Source organism: Marmota monax, unplaced genomic scaffold (assembly GCF_021218885.2).
Source record: "Marmota monax isolate L192 unplaced genomic scaffold, Marmota_monax_Labrador192_F-V1.1 WCK01_AAM20220418_F8-fsc00178, whole genome shotgun sequence".
NCBI classification, from domain to species: domain Eukaryota; kingdom Metazoa; phylum Chordata; class Mammalia; order Rodentia; family Sciuridae; genus Marmota; species Marmota monax.
Window position 1 is genome coordinate 887601 of NW_026694501.1, and position 26265 is coordinate 913865.

Consider the following 26265-nt stretch of genomic DNA (forward strand, 5'->3'; position numbering starts at 1 on the left):
TTTCCTACCCACGTGTCTCTGAGCACCTCTGTGCTGTGGATCCTGCTGCCCTTCAGTGTGACCCCAGGGGTGCCGTGCCTTTGAGAGGGTCCTCCTGATTCTGGCGGTGGAGGTCCCTTCCTCATTCCTTCCTAGTTATCTTTTCGTCTTTCCTAGGAAAGCGGAGGACTGGCCCACGCTGCCTTGACCCATCTCCTTTGCCTGAGGTCAAGGGCCCGAGGACACGCCTTCTTGGTAACTCCCCTCTTGTAGGTGCGCCTTAAATACTCACAGGTGACAGGTGCTGGGCGTGAGCCCTGAGCCCAGATGCCCACCTGGACGCTGCCCCACGGTTGCCCACAGCTGGCTTATCCGTGGGTAGGGAGGCTGCTCACATCAACCCAGGGATCTTGTGGAAGCCTGTCCCTGGAATCCCATGGAAAGGGACAGCCCCTGAGCCATGAACCCCAAAACCACACCCCCTGGTTGCAGCAGGAACCCAGCCCGTATATTCACTGTCTACCTGAATCCCAGGCTCAACCTGAGACTCTTGGTGGTGGTGGGAGGTGGCGGGTGGGGGGATCAGGAAGCAAACAGTACAACTTCCATCCAGAACCCAGAGGAGCTGGGTTGGCCTTGGATGCATTTTAAAGCAGTTGGATCCTTGAAGGGTCGGATCACCCTCAAGTTGCCCCAAGCAGTTTGCATCTGGCCCTGGTCTCAGGAGCCACACGAGTGTCACCAACTCATCCTGAGCCTGGCTCGGGCAATCTGGTCTAGGGGTTAGGAGAGTCAGTCCCTCATGCTACCCCTCCCCAATTCTCCTGTGCACGCCTCCTCTCTCCATCTGACTGCCGAGGGCCGCGTGAGGGCTCCAGTTGACCTTGCTCCGGCAAGGGCACTTATAGCCCTTCACCCACAGGAAGGGAAGGGAAGGTGACCAGGAATGTGGCCTTCAACATCTCCACCTGTCACTGACTTCCTGCACTTCAGCTCCACTCTGCCCAGAGGGCTTCTTCCATGCCACTGGATACTGGGCCACTGGAAGTCACCAGGACTACACGTTACAGCCTCAGTGTCTCAGACAAGGGGCCACTCACTGTCAAAAGGGATCCATTGGCCCAGCCCAGCCAAGGTCTGGGCAGTGGGTATTCTGGCCTTGACTGGCCGGAACTCTCTCTCATAGCTGCCCATGGTCAGAACAGGCCCAAGGTCACCGAGGGGAAGGGAGTTGGTGCTTTGCTGGCTAGAACTGACCATAGAAGCCTTCAGTGTACATCAATCAAGACCAGGCTCAGAGTCTGGTCGCAGGAAAGCAGACCAAAGAGGCCTTTGAACACTGGTCCTGACTGCTTTTGCCTGGGATTTGGGCACCAAATCCCATCTTTGTGCCAAAAACCACCGATGTCCTGTCTCTGGTCCCAACCTTTCACTTGCCCCATCCCCCCATACTTCCCCTGGATGTCTTAAACTTCGATGCACCCCAACTCCCACTGTCCCCCAGGACAGATGGGCTTGTTTTCCACCACAGTAAATAATGTTCTGTTCTCCTGGGTGCTCGGGACACAGCTCTTGCTGTATCTGACTCTGGACTTTGGCTCTTGCCTAGACCACTGTCCCTTGGGCCCTCCTCTCACCATCAGATCTTTATTCAATGGCAATATTCCCTCCAGGCCCAGCCCTGGGTGCCCCCATCCCTTCCTCCCTGTCCAGTAATGGTTTCTATCACTCTGTCTCCTTTTAATACATCTTTTATTTATCAGTTTCGTTTCATAGCCTCTAAACTCTAGAGGGATTCTGAGCTCTGAGTTCCCTGCTGTCCCCAAGGCCAGGACAGCCCCTGCTGAACAAGGACTTCCATGACTTGTTGAGTGAGTGCCCATGTGGATGCCCTGGGCCTGGCCTCAGGCATGGAGCACAGGAGAGACCAGGCCAGTCCAGAAAGCTCCCCAGGACCGGGCCTCACGACCCCAGTGCCCTGGTGCAAAAGCCCCTCTGTAGCAGCAGCCACCAACTCTGGCCGGGATTGGCTCTGTCCTTAGGGTTGGCCTCAGCCAGGCCTGGTCCTGTGGTTGTGAGATTTCACACTGGCAGATGCCTGCTGTACTGGGACACCGGCAAATCTTCCTAGCACCCTGCAGGGTCTCACAGGACAGGAAGGAGAGCTCAGAGTGGTGCCATTGGTGATGGCAGGCAGAACCTCGCCCCACACAGCGATGGCCCTCGGAGGGCGCCGGGGAGCATTGCCAGCCAGGAAACGGGCTGCAGGGGAACTACCCACACAAATTTGGCTTCACCCCTGTGCCTGCCACAGCCACGGTGGTCTCTGGCCCGAGGCCTGTCCACACACCCATTTCAGCATCGGCTTTCTCTGTTGCCTCACAATCCCCATGTCCTCCCCTCCCTTCCCATCTGCAGCACTTCGAGGGACCCTGGGGAGCAGCGGCTAGATCGGCTCTTCAGCTCAATTACTCCGGCTCTCCTCCCCCACCAGTGGACATGGCCCTGCTTGTGGTCAGATGGGAGGGCCACCGGAACCCCAGCTCCCAGGCCCCTCCCCAGAGCGGCCACAGGCAGGGGCAGGAGGTCAGGTCTGTGGCAGGAGATGGGTGGGGGTTTGAGGAGGACCGAGGTGGGAGAAGCCCTGAGTTGGCATTTTCAAGTTTGAAGTTTGGAGACAATCAGCAACTGAATTATTCAAGATGCTCCAGGGAAGAGGCTGTTTTTAAGAAAGCATGAGTAAGCAGGGCTCGCTCACAGCCGGGCGCGGGATCGAAAGCGATCAATTGCCATAATGCCTGTAAATATTTACCCGGCTTGATTGTGAATGTGTACGCCAGCTGTGGACTTGACACCAGAGTCTATGCCCAACACACCCTCCCAAAGTGGGCGGAGGTGCACCAGCCCCTCCCTGTGTGCCCCTGCTCCCTGGCCCCAACGCCTCATCTGTAGAATGGGCTGGTGAGGTCCACCATGGCACAGGCGAGTCCAGGGCAGCACCCAGGGCCAATACGCAGCAAAATTGGCCTTGACGTGGCAGGAACAAAGGCAGAGGCAGACACCTGAAGCTCTGATCTTACCCCAGATCCTTGGCTTAGTTAAAACACAGGCTCCATTTGCGTCTCAGGAGAGGGCTCTGTTAGTACCAGTCCCGGAAGCACGAGAAGGCTGGGGTGAGCTACTCAGCCTAAGCACCCACTGAGCTTGACTGCAACGTTAACTGGGCACCTACTATGAGCCAAGTATGCCTAAGCTGATTGCTGGGTCTTATTTAATCCTTGCAGCCCCAGAGAATTAAGTTCCTCTGTCATTACTCTCTGTTTTAAAGATGGTGAAACTGAGGCTCAGAGAAGTGACTTTCCCTAGGTCACACAGCTGGTACGTGGCAGAGGATGACCTCAGTCCAGGCCCTGTCTAGGAGCCACCCTCTGCCTTCCTCCTCTTCCTTCCACAGGTGCTCGCCCCTTCCATTGCAGGCGCAGGCTTGAGGGCTGGGCTGTTATTCCTGCAAGGTGGGAGTCAGAGCACGCTCTGTCCAGCAGACTCCCGCCCCCTAGTTCTGCTATGGAAGGGCTCGCGCAGCCAGGCTGTCCCCGTGGTCAGGGTACAGACCTCTGAGTGTGGACTGAGATGCTACTGCAAGAACAGCACCTTGTCTCTTGTCCAACACGCAGACACACAGATCACAGGGGACGCGAAGGTGATGAATGCGTGCGCAAACGCATGCGCACAGCTCAGCCAGCGCCCTGTGGCTTCCGCCTCCACACAGACCCACCTCAACCACATCCCTGTGAAATCAGTGCTTGGAAATAGCTCAGTCGCCCACTGAGTGCCTGTCACCCTCCCCCAGGTGCTGAGACAGAGCCCCCGGCCTGTGCCCCTCGTATTTTGCAAGCTGGGACACCAATCCTGAGACTGAGCAGAGGAAAGAGCTCTGTCCTGGGGGTTCCCAGGCCTATAGAAGCCACGTGCAGCTCACGTTTTCTTTCCAGGGCTCAGTTTCCCCATCTGTGCCGTGAGAACTCAGAAGGTCTGAGACGAAGCATGGAGGAGCTGGGGGAGGGATGGAGACTGCCCTTGTGTCAGGTGTTTCCCCGTCCAGGGGAGCGCACAGGCATGGACTTGAGATCCTCATGGGGAGCCTCAGGGGTAAACTGTGCCTGGGTCTTTGCCTCTGCCCTCTTGCCTTTAGAAGGGGCTGGGGACATGGAGCCCCTGTCTGGTACAGGCTGGCATCAGGCCCCCAGATATGCCCAGTTCAGGCTTGGCCCTGACACATCGACCACAGCAGATTTCCAGCCATGTTTGGGGTGAGGAGATTAGAAGGGCTCTGCAGGCAGGAGAGGGCAGAGGGAGGCTTTCCTGACTCCTTCCTCCCTTTCAACTTGCCCAAAGGCCTGCTCTGTGCCAGGCCCTGTGTAGGTGCTTCCTAAATGTGTCCTGGGTAGATGGATGGGTGGATGAGTGAATGGATGGATTAATGGTGGATGGGTGGATGAGTGAATTAATGGGTGAATGGATGGTAGATGGATGAATGGATGAGTGGATGGATGGGTAGATGGCTGGATGGATAGGTGGATGGGTGGATGCATGGATGGATGGATGAGTTAATGAGTGGATGGGTGGATGGATTATGATGAGTGGATGGATGAATGAAGGGATGGATGGATAGGTGGACGGCTGGATGGGTGGGTGGATGGAAGGATGGATCATTCCCTCTGTCATCCCCAAGCTCTCCCCCAACAAAGGTGGGGGGTGACAGTGCTACCCACTTGGCAGGGTTAGCCAAGGGCATGGTCATGAGTTCCAAACCTGCCCCACCCACAGCACACTCTGCTCACTCTAGTTCCCTCCTTTTTGCTCTGGCCACAGGGGTGCTCACAAACTGCACATCTCCCTCTGCTCTGGGGCAACCCCTCTGTGTTGGGAGCAGGAGATAATTGCTTCATTGGACCCCTGAGCCTCCCACCTGATTCAGGCAACCTTAACAGGCAGTAGCCACACTCTTAGTCAGATCCCAAGGCTGTAGGGAGCTCCCCAGTTTCTGCAAATGCCTCCTCTTACAGGGCTCTTCCTGTTTTCTTTCTTAAAACTTAGAGGTGGTGTTACTATGACAAAAACTAAATAAATCCTCTACCTTTCCTTCCTCTTAGTTGACTTAAAAATCACTTATTTTGAGGTCACAGAGCTGGGCTGTACATTATTAGTCTCCCACTAGCCTGTGGTACCTCTGCTGTGTGGGTTATGGGGCTAACAGTTGCCTAGGTTACTTTACAGGGACTGAAGTCCACTCTTTCTGAAAACACGGACTCTCCCCTTGGGCCTGGAGATGACTGAATGTGACTGGGTGAAAGGCTTGACCTCTCTGCTCTCATGTTGTCTGTCTCCTTTGTTGACCATCCTGGAAGTGTTCTGTCCAAACCTGTAATACAAGATGAGCATGCCTGCTCTCTCACTCCTTTCCAGGCCAAGGACACAGACCTTCCAGGAGGTGGCCTCCAAGTTCCTGGAAGCTCTTTCCCTGTTCCAAGGAAAGACATGACTATTCCTCCCTTTTGTTAGCCGCCCCCTCACTGTTCCTATCCTGAACTGACCCCCAGCCCCCTGAAGATGAGAAACGGATCTTTGAGCACAGCCCATACTTCTCCATTCTTCCACTAAAAAATATCTCTCTCCTCAAACTCATCCCTGGGACATTGGTTTTCCTGTGGAATGGGCTCTGAGCTGAGTTTGGTGACAGTGGTGTGGCGGTCTCCTGAACTTTCACTCTGTAGGGTGGCACTGTGCTCAGTACTCCTACCATCATGGCTGCTTCCCTCTTCCTCCTGCTCACTCCCTTGATCCCGACTCATGGACCTGACTCAGCTCCTGTATGATCTCTGCCACTCCCTGCTTTTTTCCTAACATTTTGGTTACTACTTAGGTTCTATTCCTCAGTGCATCCTCCTCTGGGGACCAGATGCCAGCCCCAGAGGTGGAGGCATGACCTCACCAGCATGGCTGTATCTTTCCCTGAAGGGAGGCAAGGAGCATGTCCTCCTTGGGCCCCAGCCAGGACACCTTCCCCACAGCTTGCCCCAGGCACTGCCTGTCACTCAGCCAGCCTGTGACTAGAGCCCTCATCCAAACTCCAGACCAGGGGTCTGCCAAGCTGTGGTCCCAGGCTTTTATAAACCCTCTCACCTTTCCCCCCAAATTGGAAAAATCCACAAAGCACCATCTTTCACTTACAATGTAGGGACACTGAATACATTTTTTAAATAAACCCAACTTCTCACCATCTTCACCATTATTTCAAAAGAGAATGAAGACTTGACTCCATCCATCCATCCACCCATCAACCTATCCATCCATCCACCCACCCACCCATCCACCTATCCATCCATCCATCCATCCATCCACCCACCCACCCACCTATCCATCCATCCATCCACGTATCCATCCATCCATCCACCCACCCATCTACCTATTCATCCATCCATCCACCCATTCACCTATCCATCCATCATCCACCATCCATCAACTCGTTCATCTATCTGGCAAAGTCTATTCATGGCCTGTTTTCCACCATTTCACCCCAGAAACCCCCCAGCCTGTGGGCTGTAGGTGGGAGCCCTGGTCTGTGTCCAGGGAAGCATCCTAAATGAGATCACTGTGGGCTTCCCTCCCCCAACCCTGTCAGGTGCCAATCAGGAGGCCCTGCCTTGAACCTGTCCCTTCATCCACACACAGATGCAGAGGACAGCAAAAAACCTTCTTAAGCAGCATCCTTGGACCCACCCACCTTCCTGAAGCCTCTGGAGGTGACATGGAATGAGGCTCTTGTCACTCTAAACCACATGGAACACTAGTGACAAGAGCAGAGATCTCATGGGCAGCAAGGACTAAACTCAGGGAATTGAGAGCCATGATGCATCCTGGGTGAGAGGTGGCAGCCTGAGAATGCTAGCTCTCTTTGTCCCAAAGCCCCAAAGGTGTGAAGGGCGTGGTCAGAAAACAGCCTGTGATAAAATGTTAAATTGGTGCAGGGAGATGGCCACGTTAGCAATGCTGCCCCCTGGAGGGAAGATGGGGAATGACTACCAGGAGAACTCCTGCAGGGAGGCAGGGAGGGCAGGTTGGGCCTTCCCAGGGCGGGGACTCCAGGATCCCCAGTCTGTGAGAGTCGGCCTGGGAGCTCCAAGCCCTTAGCCACCCAGCGTGGTTCTCCCTTTCCCTTGAGTTGTCCTAGGTGTTCCTCCCATCCTGGACATGAGGACACTTTCCCAGCCTCCCTTCCCTCACCCCAAAGACCCTCCAAAGCCCTCCCCTTCAGAGCACAGGGACCCCCACATACGCACACCATGACAGGGGAGGGGTCTGGTGCCAGGGAGGTGGTTATGGGGATGGGAAGTCCCCATATCCAGGCGGGTGGCTCCTCAATGCTTTGTGGATACTCCCCTGCCCACCTCATCATCTGGCCAGGCCCAACCTTCCTGGTCACCCTGTCCATTGGCTCTATCTGTGTGTAGGCAGGCCATGAGGGAGGCTGGGTGGGCAGAAGCTGGAGTGGGGGCCTGGACTACAGCTGCCTGCTCTGTCCACAGAACCCAACCACTGGCTAAGGAAAAATGCCAAACTGCTCACAGTTGGCTCTTAATGAACTCCGCCTCATTAGCGAGGCCCTAGGGAGCGGTTTAGGAGATGCTCAGAGCTGTGAAAGGGCCCAGGACATCCCAGGATGCAGAAAGGAGGGGTGGGGAACAGAGTTACATAGAGGCAGGACTGGGCATCCCCCAGACCTGGGTAAGTGGAGCCGGGAGAAATCACAGGATTTACAGCTGATCTTGAAAATCGCCATCTGTAGTCTCCGTTTCACAGACAAGGAAACTGAGGCCCAGAAAGGGAGATGCCCCAGCTCAGGGCCACAAAGACCCCATCAGCATCATCCCAGACACTGAGGTTGTGAGGGGTAGCACTGCTCTGTCCTTAACTGACACCGGTACACCCTCAAGAGCCCACTATTATGTCGGACTGATGACATATGTCACCTGATAGCCCCTCTCCATGACCTCTTATGGCCACTTCACAGATGAGAAATAGGCTCAGAGAGGTGAGAATTTGCTTTGCACAGAGCCATGAGATTCTGTTTTTATAACTTGGGAATAAAGCCTAGCCACCACTGAGTAACCTTTGAGGTCCTGCCAGGGCATCGTCCACTGGCTGAGGTATCTGACCCTCCCGGGGACAGAACTAAGTGGTTCATGGGCTGGGGCTGGCACACACAGACCTGCCAAGCTGATAAGATGCAATGGATTTCTCTTCTCTCTGGCAAAGAACCTGCAGGCGGTGGCTTCGCTGTCCTGGATCTTTCTTGGTTTCCCGACCCAAGTGTCCATGGGAGCATCCTCTCTCTGTTCCCTGCATTGCCACCCTCTGTCAAGCTGCCCGTATTTCCCTTGTGAATCAGCCTCGTCACGTTTCTGCTTTCTGCATTTAGGGTTCACCAGAACCTTGACACTCTCTCGAGTCTATTTGTAGGCACACGATATTTTTAACGCGTTGGCACGTTGCTTTGACAACTCAAGCCAGATGTGCTCAGCTTTGTCCCTGCTGTCCCAGCCTCATCCCTGGCCCCTCCCTGCCTCTGCCCCACAGTTGCTGGTTTCTGGGAGCCCTGGGCCTGCTCTGTGATGGCAGGGGCTCTCTGCTGGCCGTGGGGCCCCATGTCTCCTGTCTGGGTGTCAGATGGGACTTTTCCTGTAGCATTTGGGCAGAAGTCCCAGCAGCCAAGGCCAACACAAGTGATGGTGACCAGCTAGGCAGGTCACATTTGGGGACTGGGAAGTCTGCTCTGTGACTTGCTCCTCCTCACTCCCTGAAGGGCAGAGCAAGTGGAGGTTGGTGACTCAGAGGGAGAGAATATGCTGGAAAAGGCTGGTGTGTTGAGGTGTTTCCCTCCATCCCCCACCCAAGGAGCCTCCATCCACACCCCATCCAAGTAAGGGGCTTCTCAGAGGCCTGTGGGTATTTGAATGTGTCCCCTGGAGTTTGGAAGGTGCAAGACTAGGGGGTTCTGACCCCCCCATGGAAGAGGTGTGTTGGTGGCTGGGGATACATTGGCCAGAGGCAGCCAGGAGGAGGGCAGCTGCCTGGGACCATCAGAGAGCCAGGGCTGTGGTCTGCAGAGCTCCTGCAGACCCCAAGGAGGGGCAGGGGCATCCCTCTGCCTGGTTCCATCCACCCCCTAGAGAAGGTGTAGACAGGAGATGGCTCAGCACCTGAGAGTCAGGGCCAAGGGCACCTGGCCATGGGAACAGCATGAAAGGCCTCCCTGGGCATGGCTAACACCCAGTGTCTGCAGGTCTGCATAGAGTTCATCCAGAGGGCAGGCAAGAGCTATCCCACAGAGTGGACTGAGGGTCAGAAGTGACAATGACCAGGGTCTCCCCCAGGTGGTCCTATAGGTAAGCATTGGGCATTTGTGGTTTTAGCAGCTGCCCAAATGATTCTCGGGACACCATGGGGTTACCCGGGCCTGGCTGGCCTTGGCTTTTTCTATGCCCAGGTAGCTCTTCCCCACATGGCAAGAGGCCCAGAGCCAGTGGCCTGCAGAGCCCATAGGAGCGTGGAGGTCGACCAGCAGGCCCAAGCCTTCACCATCCACAGCCCCACCTTGTCCTGGGGAGGCAGGTTGTACCTCAGGAGACACAAACCTGCAGTCCTTGCCCTTCCCTACCCTGGTTCTGAGCCAGTGCTCAGTGTTCACCTTGGGGACAACCCTATTAGGCTCCTAATCAGGCTTTGTCTCATTCTCCCTAAGGAAGGGACAGAGAAATTATTGAGAGAGAGACACACACACACACACACACACACATACATGCGGGGGTGGGGAAGAGGGTACCAGGTCCTGCAGGTGGAAGGTCTGAGAAACACACGTGAAGCTACCGGGTCATGAGGACCTCTGTTTATCACAGCATTGTGGCAGGAACTGACCCTCCCGCCTCCTACAGAACAGGCTCTGTTACATATCCCACTGGACAGATGAGGGGCTGTGGTCTGGAGAGACCCTCAAGGTCACTCACCAATGAGCATGTACAGGCAGCTGTAGGAGCAGCTAGCGGGGTCATGGCCGGTGGGCTGGTGACCCTGGCTGCACCCCTCTGCCCTCAACTGGGCCTCCCCAGGGGTCTCTCTTCACAAAGAAGCAGCCAGGGGCCCCACCTCAAATCCCCTCCTCCCCCTTCCTGGAGAGGGGCGTGCTCTGCCCCTGCAGGCATGGCCAAGGGTGGCAGGAGCACCTCAAGGTAAGGGCCTGGGTCCCTACCAGAGCCCCCTGAGCTTGCCACGTGGCTCCAGACTTGGCCCCCATCTGCAAACCGTCACAACAGCAGAATCCTCTCCTCTTGTCCCTAGAGATTAAATTCTGCTTTCCAGTATTTTCCACTGATTTCCAGAGGTTTGATTCTGTGCTCAATTTGGTGTTTTTATTCTTAAAATGTCATCTGTGAGTCTGACAGGCATTTAACGTGACAGAGGCTCTGTGCTGGGTGCTCCAGATGAGGCAGGGAATAATCTGGGCACAAGGCCCTGTCTCTGGGGAGAGGACAAGGTCAGGGACTCCAGCCCTGCCCTCGGCTCGCGGTGGGCAGGCAGGTCTGTGGGCATCACACTCAGCTTGTTGCTTTGGTTCTTGGGAAGTGTGCCTCGCATGCCCACACCGACTCATCCAGGATTTTTAGGGGTTTCGATTTATACCCAGGAAGTCACATGACTGCTTTAGCCCACCAGTAGCAGGACAGGACGAAAGAGCCAGGAAGTCCTTGCTGGGTCCCCAAGCTGCAGATGGCCACCTTGTTTCTGGGTCTGAAGCTCCTGTCACCACCCCTTCCCAGGTATCCTGCCAAGGAGACTCCGGGTCTCCATGTGCATGGATCCCTCCCCTCCATCCTCCTTGCTGTCCCCAGGACTAAGTCTGGGTCTTGGTCCTGCTCAGCTCTGGGTGGGGGGCGGAGGAGGCAGAGAGGAAGAGGGGATGAGACGCAGCCTGCTTGGAGTCACCCCCATCCTGAGCTCCAGCCCAGGCCCGAGCCTGAGAGAACTCAGGGATTCTCAGGAGACCCCCTGCACCCCTGCCACACCTCCAGGAATGTTGGGTTTCATGAATTTTGAAAGGTGGGTATCTGTCACCCACTAGCTCATCTCCCTTATCATCACCACAGATGGAGGAAGACAGTGGGGGTGAGCGAGGGAGGGCCAGCCTAGGGGCCCAGGGTCTGTGCACACCCCGGGAGGAGGATTGTCCCCTCCCCTCCTGCTCTTCCTCCTGGGCAGCCCTGGCTTGGCCTCCACTGCCCACAGCTCACAGCAAGAGAGGCAGAGCTCAGAGACGGATTCTTTCCAGTCCTGTCCCCAGGGCCGCTGCCCCTGGTCAGTGCTATGCAGGAGGCAGGCTGGGTCCTCAGCCCCAGGGCTGCCTCTCTCTGCCCTCCACCTCGCGACCCTGGTCCCACCGAGCAGCCCTCACCTCGAGCCAGGTTCCCAGAGATGAAGCGGAAGAAGAAGCTGATGATGTCGCCCAGGTGCTTTTTGCAGCCATGCTGGCACTCCTGCAGCCTCAGGCGGGGTCCCTCGCCGTGCCCTGCCATGCCCCGCCTGGGGGCCCCAGGCCCAGGGCCTGTCCTAGGCTCTGCACCACAGGCCACAGGGCAGGCCGCCGCCCCCTGCTCTCCGCCTCCTCTGCCTGCCTCTCCCAACCTGATGCTGAGTGCCTTTCTTTTTCTAGAACTTTCTCTTCCCCCACCCACTTCTGGCCTCTCAGTCCCAGCGTCTCTTCTCTTGGCCCCAGCCTATCTCTCTGTCCTGTTGCCTGCTCTCTTGATCTTTCCAAAGACAAGCTACCCTTCAGCCCAGAGGCCCAGAGGCCCTGGGCAGCCAGAGCCCCACAGCCTCTGCCCTGGATGTGTCTCTCCACCAGCCCAACTCCTGCCTCAGGACCCTCCACCTTGCACCTGGCTCCTCAGCCTCCCAACCCAGAAGCTCACTGTCCCCGAGGTTGTACGGGAGGGGACTGGTGAGGGTGGGCAGGTCTCCTGAGCTCCTAGCACCCAGGGAGGAGCTGCCACCAGTGTGACTCTCACTAAGGGTGTGATCTCACTGCAGAGGGCCCCGCCAGGCCCCCATCTCTCTGCAGTCACCTAGGAGGCTCAGTGCCGGGGCTGCAGGCAGAGCTGGGGCAGGGGACCCTGGTCTTTGGCTTTTTCTTGTCCTCTGACTGCTACTCACGGATACCCTCCCAGCCTTACTGGTGCAGCATAAAGAGGTGGGAAGGGGTCCCTCCGATGAGATTAGGGGAAGATGTACCTGGAGCAGGAACTGCTAACCCCGCCCACCCCCCATGCCTTCTGAGCCCCAGTGAGCACCTTCAGCCCTCAGTGTGACCCTGTGAGCTGTTGTGCTGCGTGTGGCCGAGAACATCAGCTCCACATCTATTCTCCCTGCTTCTTCGACTATGGAATAGATTCTGTTGGAGATGGAGATAAGCCCATACCCCCAAATTACCATTCCCTCCACCTTCCTTGCAGACAGCATGGCTTAGTTATGACCCATGAAATGTAAGCCTAAATCTTCCAGAGATTTCCTAAAGTGTTGCTTTCCTGATGGAAGCATCACCAGTTTTCCCCTTCCACCAGATTTCTTCTACCTCTTGCCTGGAATGAGGCCATGATGGTGGAAGCCAAAGCAACTATTTTGCAACTGTGAGGGCAAAAGAACAGACGTTGACTCACATCCTCAACTAACAGCGAGTGCCCGCCACCTCCTATCTTAGATAAAGCCATTGCTACTTGGTACTTCTGCTATATACAAGTGCAGGCAAGTCACAAGATCCTCTCCAGTGTCAAGGAAGAATGCTTCACCTTGTAGCTTCTGCTGCTCAAAGAAGATGCAGAGTTTCATGGGCTGGCTTGTGTGTCATAGGTTGGCATGCTGCTCTGAGCTGGTCACTCGGCTCAAGGGGCGGCTGGGCAGCAGGCCTGGCCAGGGCGAGCAGCGCTGCCCTGGGGCTTAGTCAACCAGCACATTCCATGACACAGTGTGCCTGAGGCTGGTTAGGACACCTGTGGCACCACAGGTGTGTGTGTGTGTGTGTGTGTGTGTGTGTGTGTGGAGAATCTCAGGTTCTGAGCAAAGTCTGCTTTTTTGGCAAAAATCTGTGCCAGAGGTGGAAGGGCTGATGGGACACCAGGTGGCCTGAGTCCTGAGCTGCCCTTCACCTCGCCCTCTCCCTCCCAGCTTGCAGGAACTGGTGTGTAACGCTCCACGATGATGTAAAGATGCTGCAACACGAGTTCAGAGCCTGGGCAGCGTGGGGACTGGAGGCACAGGCCAGTTGTGCGAGCAGGTGTCTTGTACTCCTATGGTGTCTGCTACATGGCCACCGTCCCCTGAACCCACACCTGGTAAGTCCCTAAGACTTCTCAAAGAGGACAAAATTCACATCTGATTCGAAGACAGAGCTGGAGGAACTGTTAGCACCAAGTCCAAGCAGATATTAGGGCCCACTTGGGGACAGGAAAAATGGGACATGTTCCTGGTGGGCAGAACTTTGTGGACATCTACTTACCCCTGTTGTCTGGAAGGAGAGATGGCCGAGGCACAGATTTACCTTGACCATGGGAAGGTGTTAACCATTTGTTCAGGGCTCAGGGAGGCGGAGGGGACAGGATTGGGGCAGTGGTGACAAGGAAGTCTGGGGAAGAACCCAGAGTGAGACTATCAGAGTCCTTGGTGAACTCTTGGAAAGGTGCCCAGGGATGGGCAGGGGCCTGGGACCCAGGGAGACTCGAGGACCTGCTCTGTGCAGTGGGGGGCCTCCCCTGCCCACTTGAGTGCCTGCTCAGAAACAAAGTGCCCTTCTCGTAGTTGCCTAAGTTTCCACTGGTTCAGCACAAGAATCCCTCCCGCTGTCTGGCCTGGCTGCTGAGCACCCAGCCAGCCACCAGGTGGCAGGTCAGCCAAGTGTATCCCACGCATGCAGAAAGGGCCACCATTCCCCTCCCGGCCGCTCACACATATCTAGACGTGGACCTGCCTGTATGGCCGCCCTGCTGCTGGGGTCCCACACATCATTGTTTCTGACCAAGGGGCTCACTGCAACAAAGTGCTTTCAAACCCCACTGTCCTTACGTGTCCCACCCCTGGATGGCCTTGCCCAGAGGTGGAAAGGTCTACTGCTGCGAGGTTGAGACTGTCCTGTTCGATGCTGGACATGCAGTTTCTCCCGCCCAAAGGATGGCCCAGGAACCAAGGGATGAGGTGATGCTGTCCCCAACCCATGCCCAGTATTTGGCCCATGTCTCCAGTGCTCTGGGCTCTAGATCAGAGACATCAGATTCCAAAGGAAGAAGCCATTTCTGAAGGTGAGATTCCATGGCTCTGCGGAACCACAGGCTGAGAAGCCACCTGGCCATCATGGGCTCCTTGTATCACTTAGACCAATGGATGTAACAGAGCGTTGGCCAGATGGACGGTCCTGATGGTCAAGGGATGAAGACGCTGCGGTTACACAGCGAGGGACTCAGAGGACTCTATCTCACATCTAGCAAGTTCTCCAGGGAACCCTGGGACACTGCCAGACACAGTGATTAAGGTTAGCGTCAGCTGGGCACAGTGGCACACACCTGTAATGCTCACTATGCAAGAGACTGAGGCAACAGGATTTCAAGTTTGATGCCAGCCCAGACAACCTAACAAGTCCCCGTCTCAAAAAAATTAAATAAATAAAACAGTGGGGCTCATAGCAATCCCTCAGAGGTGGACCACAGAGGGCTCAGATCTCTAAGGAGGGAGGGTTTGGATCTCTCCACTGGGGATTCTTAGCTGAGGCCCCTGTGGTGGGTTAATGATGGCCAAAGTTTCATACCACAGCTCCACACAGAGGCGGAACCTATTTGTCTTCCCTTTGAATCTGGGCTGCCCCTGCACTTATCTTGATTGACTTTTCCCTTAACTTCCCTGTTGGAAGTAGCCACCAAGTAAGAAGCTGGCTTATCCTGATGCTGCCATGTTGTGAGGAAGCCCAAGCAGCCACGTGGACAGAGACCCACACTGACGCACCACAAGGCAATTCCCAGCCACCAGCGAGAGGCAAATTATCACAACCGATGCCATGCTAAGTAGAAGAACCATCTAGGAGGAGGCCTGCCCAAATTCCTGACCCACAGGATTGAGAGAAACAAAATAGCTGTTACTTTAAGACACTATAGAGTATGTTGTTAAGTAACAAGAAGAAACCAAAACTTGCCCCTCAACTTCGAGGGTGGTGGGCTCAACTACCCTCTGTGTAGAAATCCTCTTCACAAATCACCTCTCCCCTGGCTCCACCTGTCCTCTACTTTTGGTGAAGATGGCAGCTTCCCAAACCACAGAACCAGTTTCCAGAAAAATCCTTGAACATCTGCATCCAATCTGATATTTCACTTGGAAATATAATATCAGTTGAATCTTGGTGCTTCAGACACGGTAAAATGCTGGCAGTATATATTGATATATTCTCACAGTTTAGAGGCAAGTTAGTTTGACTTTTTGTTTCCAGATCTTTCTGCCGACCCCTTTCCAGGAGGATGCTGGTGGTGGTCTCCTGGTTTTGTCTGGATCTATGATGGGAGCCTAGGAGGAGTATGTCCCAGACACAGAGGGGCTCAGGGGCTGAGGAGACTGCAGGGCTCCAGCAGTTGCACTGTCACACAGAAGCACGAGGCTGGTGCTCCAGGGCTGCTTCAGGAATAGCCCAAGGGGTGGGGGACACGCTTCCCACAGTGGCAGGGCTTAGTCACATCCTTGTTCGTCGACCCTCCAGAATTTTCTATAAACCTGTCCAGGCCTGGAGCCAGTGCTGTCCTGCTTAACAGCCTGGATCTGGCTGTCCACAGTCAAGACCCAGGTTAAGCGGGTATTATTCTGGCTAAACAATCCAAGAAACCCAAGGCCTACAGCCCTAGCGAGGAGTCAGACTTGAGAAGCAGGTTTGTCGGGTTGGCTGCCTCAGCCACGCTCCAAGAGGTGTCCTGCCAGGAAGGACCTGAGGAAGCACCTTGCTGGAGAGTACACACAACAGGTCAGTCCCAACTTCTGGGTCATCAAGAAGGGCTCCCTGGAGCTTCTGGGCTGAGGCTGGGGTGCTTCTGCTGGCTGAGGCCCCACCCACCTGCCATAGAGGCCACCATCTTTGCCTACCTCCCAGCTGCAACTCTGGGGTCTTCAGCCCAGGAGTGACTGCCCAGGGCACAGCTGAAGCTGGTCCAATCCTTGTCCTTTCTTCTCCAGGTCCCTCAGTCCCTCTCACTCTTTGCCAAGGTCCCAACCTACCGGAGCCCTGAGGACACCGCACTGGACCTGGGCTTCTGCTCTCAGCCACTCCAGACCCCATCTCTCTGGCCATGTGCCTGCAGAATGGAAAAACCCGGCCAGGAGGGCCAAGTGTCTGGGCCACCTGACTTCCACAGACACTGGAGTGCTCAGGACTGTGTGCCCGGTCTCTCTGAGCACGTGGACAGACAGCACTGAAAAGCACCCATTGTCCTCTGTAGCCAGAGCCCATAGGGAGCAGAGGAGCCTCACCTGCACACATGTGCACAAAGCCCCTGGTGTCGCCACACCGTGGAGTCATCCTTGAGGACACAAGGGTGCACAAGATCTGTTTGGACTGAGGAATGCGGGCTTAATCAGGGTCTGGGTTCCTCAGTCTGTGGGGTACCACCCATGTCAAGGTGGGCACCCTGCTCAGAGCACGCCAAGGTGCTCCAGGTTCCACACCTCCCAGGGCCCCAATGCCGGTGACCTGCTGAGCCATGTGACCACTCCAAGCACCCATGGACTTTTATGTAAAGGAGGGTGACAGATTTGCAATGCCCGCTTCCAACAATTACATAGAATCTCATTTTTCGCTTTAGTATCTCTTCTCACTGCCTGGTGTGGGGGGTCCAGTAAATGTGTCCTCCTAGGGAAGCACACCAAACTCGGGGACCCATCCATGTTGAGGCCCTACCCTCCACTCGTGCCATGTCAAGAGCCGCAGGTCAGAGGCCCCTCCCATTAGGAAGCGCCCTGAGTTGGGCGTGGCCGTGGGCGTGGCTTTCCCATCTCTTCCATTTCCCACCTTCTCTCCCATTGTCCGCACTCTGCCACTCTGCGGGGCTGCTGCTTGGCCAAGGACACACCAGCCTCAGCCCCATCCTGAGCCACCACTGCCTGCCAGCGGGAGACGCAGAGGTGAGGGTGGGTGACATGGGATCTACAGGAGGAGAAGGAAGCCTCAGCTCGGTCACCCCCTTGGATCCACCAGGAAGACTGGGAGACCCAGAGGCCAGGAGGGACTCTGGGTTTCAGGGGTACAGAGCCGTGCCTGTTAAAGTGACCCCGAGTCCCCTGGATATACAGAGGCTGCACCTGCCCCCCTGCTGTCCCTTCCCTAGCCGAGGGAAAGCAGAGTGTTTTTATCTTGCTGCAGGACACGCAGCTCGGTGAAGATGTGATCAGCCTGTTTCTACCACCTGCAAAACCTATCCTCCCCCGCAATAAATACGGGGTGCACAAGGGCCCTAAGAGTGTATTCAAGTGCGCCAGCACTTCCATGGGAAAGGCTGGGGGACAAACAGGCAGGATGGGGACTTGGCGGGTAGCAGCCCTGTCCCCTCATGCACACTCAGGACACTGGGAGTGGCTGCTTGTCGCTATGTTTGCTGCCTATCCTAGGCCCCTCAGGGGGCCTCCTCCACATGTGACCCCATCAAGCCTGAGAGGCTGGGACCTTGATTGTGCCCATTCTCCAGCCCAAGGTTCCCTGGAAATCACACAGCTAGAGAACGTCCAAGACAGTGAGCAAGGTGCAGGTCTGAAGGACAAGTGTGTACCTCAGAGGCAGACTCTCACCCATGTGTGATATCACGAGTGTGCGGAGTGTGTGCGTGGGAAGGGCAACTGTGCATGCATGCAGGTGTGAGGGCTGTGTGCCTATGTGTGCAAGGTGGTTGTGCCCACCTGTGTGTGGGGAACACGGGCATGCGAGCACAGGTTGAGTGAGGTGTGTATATGTGTGTGAGATCGTGGGGGCTGCCTCTGCATCTCCCTTTCTGTCACACTCACCAAACACCAAATATGGCCGTCAGCAAGCACAGGACGGCCATTTCTGCTAGTTCCTCTGTGAACCCCTAGGATGCCAGCTCTGGGCACTGGGGCACACTGGGCAGAACTCTAGAGGGCTGAGGGCAAGCCTCCCCTCTCCAGGCCCTGCACGCCCAAATGCGCCTTGTGTCAGGGTTCCAGGCCCTCTTTTTACAGAGGACTTGGAAAGGACAGAGAGATGCCCAAGGAGACCTGCTGGGTCGGGAGGAACCTGGCTTCTGAGACCACAGCCGCTCCGTCCTCGCAGCCACCCACTCCCAGCATGGCCTCAGCCTTCTGTCCCCACACTCCCTGAGTCCTGCCGGGAGCTCATTGCCCTGATGAGATCTGGGGGTGAGGCTGAGGCCTCAGAAAGGACAGAGCTCCAAGAAGATCCCCTGCCCCTCAGCCCCAGCCCTACCTGAGCCCTGCGGGGCTGCGCTGGACAGAATCCACTTGACCAAGCAGCACCGCATCAGGGCCTGGCGGGTGAGCCGCGGCCGCTGCCACTTGACACTCTCCTTCTTGCTCAACGGTGTGTGCCCAGGGTCCCCCAGGAGACTGCCATCCGACGCCTTCATGGCCTCCTGCAGCAAGAACAGGCAGAGCATCCTGAGCCACTGATCCTAGAGGGGCCTCTGGGGCATTGCTGGGCCACCTGACTTCGGGGTGAGGTCAGCCTTCACCTCACCCAGGGCTTGCGTGCTAGTCCTGGCTGGAGAGGCCCCAAGCTCTGCTGCCCCATGGGCCTCCGTTGCCCCTTCCATGGTCTTCTCTGCCCCATCTCTAAGGGTTTCTTCCTCTCTGCACCCTGCTTTAGCATACAATGGGGCCCCCAAAAGGAGGTGGTGAGGATTCCAGAGGGGGGGGGATGAGGGTGAGCCTAGATCTGCTGACTGAAGCCCCCGCCTGAGAAAAGACCAGATTGCCAGAGCCGGTGGTCACTCAGAGGTCCCAGTCCAAGCCCCTCCCTCTCTTCACTAAAGCCCACGGACAGCAGTGGGTGTCCCTGTGCCCCGGAGCCTTTGCTCTACCTGCCTTTTTTTACCTATGGCAAGCTGAGGATGGATGAATGGCTGATGGTCACCACAGGAGGGGCACACGGATGGATCCCACCACCCAGCTGTGCAGTGACACGAAGAAGCAACTCAAATGGTAATGGGAGGGATCCCGGAGGAGAGAGTGGGTGGTTAAGAGACGGAGGGGCCTGAATTGGAGTTGGTGTGAACTGAGAAAGGACAGCCCCAGAGCAGTGGGACTTGTTTTCGTGTAACAATATTTGAGGCCCCTCAATAATCCTGGCTTCCAGACCATCCGGGTCTTCAGTTCCCGAGGGGCAGCAGTGTGGCCCCTTCCGGCCAGCTGCAGTCAGCCACAGTGGTCCCTCTGGGCATTGCTGTGCCTTTGTGTCTGGTACCTGTGGCCAAGGAACAGGTTTGGCCCCTGTGATTGGGTCACGGCCCCCAAGCAGCCCTGGGCTCATTCTATCCATGTGCTAGTCTTGGGGCTCACGGGACTATTCTGAATGGTCAGGTTGTCAGCCATTCAGAGCCAGGGTCATTTAGGTGTCTGCTGTCCCTCCAGGACCGGGAGACTTTACGGGTGTTACATTCACACAGTTCTGAAAACCCTTTTGTGGCTTAGCGTGACTGACAGGCAGATGTGTAGTCGGGTCGGGGAGGGAGGCAGGGAGCCAGTCCTGTCACAGTCTCCACGGAGGGACAGGAAGCCAGGCTTAGGAGTCAGATCAGGACAGCCAGAGGCCAGTGAGGCCTCTCTGTGAGGCTGGGTGATGCTGGCCCCTGTCCCAAAGGCACCAGGCCTAGGACCCTCAGTGACCTCATGGCCTTGCTGCCCTGGAACCAGAGGCTATGCAGGGCCATCTCTGTGCAGACAGACACTGGCTCCGGGGTCAAAGCCAAAGCCCTGGCTGGAGACCCACTCCCTGGCTGCTGGACACAGGAAGCAGACCCCTGGCCTCCGTTCTGTCTTGCTCGCATTCTGTAGGAACCGTCTGAACTCGGGAAGAGGCCCAACCATGATCCCTGAATTGCTGAGGGGCTTGCTGCATTCTGAGGCTCCAGGTAGAGGACAACCCTCCAGTGGCTTCATGGCTCATGGCCCCACAGTGACTCCTGGTCAGATTTGGATGAAGTGACCCCTTGGCAGGCCAGTGTCCAAACCCCTTATGCTGGCTCTCAGGCCCCCTCAGCCAGGTCCCAGCTGTCAGTTCCCCTGTCCACAGCTGTCCCCACCTCCCCAACACACCTCCTCAGCAATACCCCACAGCCCCCTTTCTCCATGCCTGCCCCACTGTGAGGGGCTCGATGGTGCCCAGAGCTGCAGCCTGGGTAGGGCTGATGGTGCTGATGGGCAGAAAGGGGGCGAGATGCGGGTAGAGGGCCCAGGGATGCCGAGGGAGGCACACACACAGGGACCCTGCCCTGGCTGGTCCGAGAGGCACCTTCTCCATTATTAAAGATCTTATTCAGGAGAGAAATGGCCTCAATGAATAAAGGCTTCACTTCAGTCAAGGAGGGGGCAGGGAGGCGGGCAGCTGCTGCCTCTCAGCTCCCAGGTTCCTTGCTGAAGGATCTGCGCACGGGTTGGTGAGAGCGTGGGAAGGAGAGGCCCAGGTGGGCCTCAGGTCAGCTCTGTGGGTCCACCCTCCAGGACAGCGCTGGGGAGGGCAGGCAAGGGCTGCCCATGCCAGGTGCAGCTCGGTCACAGGGATTCTGTCTCGCGGGGGCCAGGCTGGGAGAGGCCTGTGGTGTCCCTGGCTTCTACCTCACGGTGGTTCTATCCACATGGGGAGGTTGGGAGGCCCATGGGTGGGCCGAGCCCCCTAGTGCATGTCTGTTCTGAGCCTCAAGTCATCTCCTTGCCACCTACAAGGTGGGAACACCACCCAATTATATAGACCAGGAAATGACATCCCCGAGACAATTTGGGACATCCCAGGACTACGCTGGAAATGCCAAGGCCTTCTGATGCCAAAGTTCAGGTGGCCTTGGCCACAGGCTTTGCCAGAGTGACTGGTCATAGGGCCAGGACCCCGGAGAGCTCACAGAAGTTTTGGGGTTCCCAAGCCCCCGCAACCAAGTCAACAGTCTTTCAAAAGTAGCAGATGTTCTGTCATGTCCCCGGGGTAAGGGGCCCTGGTGGGGAGTCTAGGAGGGGTGGGGTTGGGAGGCCTGGGTGGGGCTGGGATGTTGGGCTGCCTGAGGGGCCGGGATCCCACCTGTGAGCCCCAAGGCAGGGCCTGTGACGGCCTCCTTGTAAGGTAGGAGTAGGTTCCTAGGAGGCTGGAGTGGGGAGGCCCGGCTATCCACACAGCCTCAGAGAGGAGCCAAGGCCTGGGACTAGGCCCGTCAGGCTGTGGGAGAAGGGGAGGAGGAGGGGAGTGACCACCAGGTCACCCTCATGAATATTTGACTCTTGTCTGTCTGGGAGAGGGTCTGGCGGAGCTGTCAGGAGTGTTAAACAGCCACCCTAGCAGCCCTCCTCTTGGCCCCGGAGGCTGTGGGCTCTGAAGAGCAGGAGCTCTGGGAGGCCGCCCCGTTGCTCCTTGCCCAGTGCTGAGAGGTGACCGGAGGAGAGCTGGGGCAGGAGGAGCCCATAAGTCCCCCCCCCCGTGGCTTCCTGCGGAGTTTCAAGAAAGGCCAACCGGCCTGCCCACCCCGCCTCCTCTGCTCCTCCTGCGCTGGGCTTGTCCCCCCACTGAGGGGGCACTGATGCCCCTGCACTGGACACTTGTCCTGTGGATGCTCAGGGGCTGGCTCAGGAGTCTGGTTCTGGGAGCAACCCTTCTGCCTAGGAGAACCCCTGGGTCCCTGTCCTAGCACTGCTGTGTCTCGGACTTGGGAACCTTGTCCTCTTGGAACTCATTTTTTTTCTGTTTTCAGGTGCATTTATTTTCTTCCTCCAAAAGAGGGTGGGTCCTGCCACGTGTCCACAGCTCCTCGCGGCACAGACCCTGGCACCCACGAGACCCTCACTCCCCAAACTCCACAGGACAAAAAAACAAACCATCCAGCAAGAACGTGGGTAAAAGACATGCAGACAGCCCTCCAGTGGAAGGGGACATGGAGATGGCGATGAGCCCCTGACCACGTGGGCAGCTCCATTAGCCACTGGGATCTGCGAGCAGAACCACCCTGAGAACCATCTCGTTTCTCTTCTCAATGGCCAAGATAAAAAACAGTGACAGCATCGAAGGCCAGTGAGGATGCAGGGACCCTGGACCACTCCTTCCTCGCTGGTGGCACGCAGGACCCTGTGGCTACTCTGAACAACGGCTCTACAGATTCTTAGAAAACTAAAGATGCATCGACCGCCCAACCCACCCATCACACTCTGGGGCACTGGTCCCAGAGAGCTGAAAATACATGCTCCAACAAAAAAACATTATACATGAAAATTTGCAGCAGTTTTATCTGTAAGAGCCTCAAATTGGAAACCTCCCAGTTGTCCTTCCGTGGGGGAAAGTTAAATACACAGTGGTGCGTCCATGTCACGGGCTCAGTGTGAGAGCAAACAGCCTGGGTGAATCTCTAGGTTGCCAGGCTGGATGAAGGAGGCCAATCCTGGAGGTCACGTGCTGTGTGATTCTAGTTATGTGACATTTTGAAATGACATTTTAGAAATGGGGAACTGATTAGAAGGCTGGTCACCCCAGAGACTGGGGAGAGGCAGGTGGGAGGAAAGGGTGGCTTCCAAGGCCTTCTGACTTGACTGTGTCTCGGACTTGGGAACCTGTGCAGCGCGCGTGCACACACACACACACACACACGCACACACACACACACACACACTTGCACAAATGAGTACATGCAAAACCGGGGGAATCTGAATAAGATCTGGGGACTGCATCCCGGTGGATACTCCAGCTGCCATATTGTACTAGCTTTGTAAGATGGAAATCGGGTAGAGAGGTTGCAGGACTCTGTTTATTTCTTACCACAATCAGATCAATAAAAAATTCAAATTGCAAATACTCTCATAAAAAAAAGAGTATTAAAAATACAAACAGAAATAAGGCCTTTGATAAATATCCATGAACGGCAAGGTGATGACCCTGATGTTCTCCTGAATCCACCGGAGTGACCTTCACTCCATTGGCTCCTGCCTGATTCTGCCTCATTTTAACTGGTGACAGAGTTGTCATTGTCCACAGGCCCCAGGATGGCCAGGGCAGGGTGGCAGGGACTGATGAAGCCAGAAGACCTGGGTCCAGGGGATCCACAGAGTCCCTGGTGACATAGGTGTTCAAGACCATGTCCCAGAGACAGTGCCCAGCAAGGCTTACAAGATTCCCTCAAGGTGGCACACACCTGTAATCCCAAGGGCTCGGGAGGCTGAGGCAGGAGGATCACGAGTTCAAGGCCAGCCTCAGCAACTTAGCAAGGCCCTAAGCACCTCAGTGAGACCCTGTCTCTAAATAAAATACTAAAAAAAGCTGGGGACGTGGCTCAGTGGTTAAGTACCACTGGGTTCAATCCCTGATATGAAAAAAAAAAAATGCCCCTTCCAGGGAGTGTATTAGAATTTGAAATGCCAGTTAATTAAGAAAAAATAACTAGCACATGGTGAAGCATGTAAGGCACAAACAGCAAAAGCGGATGTTGTGGCTTGACTATGATTCATCCCCAAACCCATGTAGCACTTTAGTCCCCAGAGCCTGATGTTGATTAAGGGTGAAAACTTAACAGGACTGCGTGTGTCTAGAGGTGGGGCCTTTGGCAAATGGTTAGGTTAGATGAGGTCAGTGATGTGGGGATGTGATTGAATTTTTGTGGCTTTATAAGGACAGGGAGAGACCCCAGACTCAGAGACACACATGTACTCCCACCATGGTGTGATGCAGCCTCAGGGACCCTCGTCAGAGCCTGCACCATGCTTCTCTGACTTCCAGCTCCAAAACTGTGAGCTAAATGAACCTCTTTTCTTAAAAAGGCAGCCTGCCTGACGTATTTTGTAATAGTAAGTGAAAATGGACCATAACAGGGGAGGACAGACAGGCTAAGAATCTTGTGTTTCTCATCCCAGCTGAGCCTGGCCTAGCAGTGACCCCTGAAAGTCTGAGCTACCCCACACAGTGGCCACAGCCACATAGGATTATTGAACAGGTGGCGTGGACCTAGTCCAAACTGAGATGTGATAGTCTGTGTAAACACACACTGGGTTTCAAATATTTGTGTACCGGAAGCAAAAATAGCTTATTAATAATATTTATAGAGATTACTTGTTGAAAAGACAGTGTTTACACTGGGTTCCACTTAATTAACCTGGCTGTGGGTGGGCTTCAGGCCAGTTGGCATGGTGTCAGACCACTGAGCGCAGAGGGGAGAGGTCTGTGGTCAGTCAGACTGGAGGGCTGACCTCAGGGGGCCTTGAACCTGGGACCCTCACAACCCAGCTGGGTTGCCTGGACAAAGAGTCCGACGGCTCAGGGCCTCCCTAGTACGCCCTGGCTGGTTTATGAGTGGTTAGGAGAGGCGTGAACACAGAGCCCCAGAGGGAGACCACCACTGGTCTCCACCCTCTGGTCCTGCATCAGGCCACTGCCCAAGACAAGGGGGAGAGGTCACGTGCATGGCCAGTAACAGACTTGCTGCCCTCAGCAGGCGCTTGCTGGGATCTGCTGGGAGATTTCCACCCCTTTGGGGGCTTCGTGGTTAGATTCACGGGGGCCTGGGCTTCTCTATAAAGTTCTTCGTCCTATTTGGAAGTGCAGCTAAGGTTTCCAGTGCTTATCCTACACACAGAAAATCCTGGCCCTGCCCATCGGGTAAGGAGGTCCAAGGTCTCAACCCATTTCCTCCCGGGGTGCTGCCCCAGGCCGGGACCCGGGCCTGCCCACCTGTCTTCCTGTCCTCAGGGGCTGTGGCGGTGCTGCCGTCTCGCCCGGCGCCCACTGTGGTTGGCTCTATTTCCATCATTCGGGACAGATGGCGGGAAGCAGTGGTGGGCGTTGTGTCGTGCGGGCCCCCAGGTTTGAGATGGGGAGGCTTTGGGAGCCCGAGCTCGTCACCCACCCTGGGCACAGACAGATGTGGGCCAGGTGGCTCGTCTTGTCAGCAGGGGGCTGAGATGGCCGCGGTCCCCACAGCCACAGGCACATTTGCACACCCACCCACACGCTGCACGCCCCTGGCCTGGGTCCTCTCAGAGCGCTGGAGCAGAAGAGGCAAGACCTGCCGTCCTGGCCTGAGACTGACGGCTGCCAACTTCTCCAAGGCACAGGCTCCCTCACCCTGAGAAGGGGGCATCGCATTGACCCAGAGTTGACCTGTGGGGCTGGCTGGCCTTCCCAGGCGGTACCTTCCCAGGCGGTACCCAGCAACCAGAAAGCAATGGCGTCAACACCCCACCTCTACGCAGCCCTCAGCTGAGCAAGCTGGCAGATGATCTCCTTCATCCAGGTGGGTGATATCTCCTCAGGAAAATAAAAAGCACTTGGCACAGAGAAGCTGAGCAACTTGTCTGTGGACACACAGCTAAAGGGTGCAGGGGGCAGGACTGAGTCCAGAGAAACGGGGGCAGAGTCTTGGCTAGCATCTGGCTGCCCTGAGTGCCCGTCCAACAGAGCTGGGTGTGGAGTGTGCCGTCAGTGGCAGAGGGACTTGGATCTACTCTGGAGGCCACCCACTGCCCATTGCTGGAGGCAGGGGTGACAGGCAGAGCTGGAGACAAGGCCAGCAGAGGCCAGCAGTGCCTCGTCCCCTCTGGCAGAGGGGACAGCTGGGCAGAGAGCTGAGGCCACAGATCCGAGAGGGGAGACAGAGCCAACTGAGGGGAGGGACAGGGCCCCTTCTGATGTCCTCCTATCTCAGCTCAGCTCTGTCCCCCCCACCAAGCTGGCACCTGTGGGTCCCCTCGGCTCCTCCCTGACACGTGGCTCTGTGGGCTCCAGGACGTGGGCTGAGCACAGCTGGCAGACGCACCTGTTCTAGGGAACATCAGCCTGCTGGGGCGGGGGTGGGCACCACAGTGAGTCAGGTGCCCTCCCTCCTGCCCGGGGGCTGGGCCACCCGGAAAGGGGCTGTACCCAGCCTCTCTGGCCCCCTCTTTCTCTGCTTTGGAAGGCACGGGTGTCCTTCCCCCTCGAAGAGGCCGTTTCCGGAACACCCAGAGAAGCCTGGC

At 56.3% G+C, this 26265-nt stretch overlaps 1 protein-coding gene across 3 annotated transcripts in view; it reads right to left on the reverse strand.

Annotated features, from left to right (window-relative positions):
- The window catches only part of Kcnip3 (potassium voltage-gated channel interacting protein 3), a 74700-nt gene that overhangs the window by 45621 nt on the left and 2814 nt on the right, over positions 1 to 26265 (reverse strand). For 2 of the 3 annotated variants that reach the window (XM_046420068.2, XM_058571402.1), the window contains exon 2: positions 18542 to 18707. The exons of the other annotated variant lie outside the window; for it this stretch is intronic. In XM_046420068.2, coding sequence (XP_046276024.1) covers positions 18542 to 18707 — 166 coding nt within the window. The remainder of the gene's footprint in view (positions 1 to 18541; positions 18708 to 26265) is intronic. 3 annotated transcript variants of the gene reach the window in all.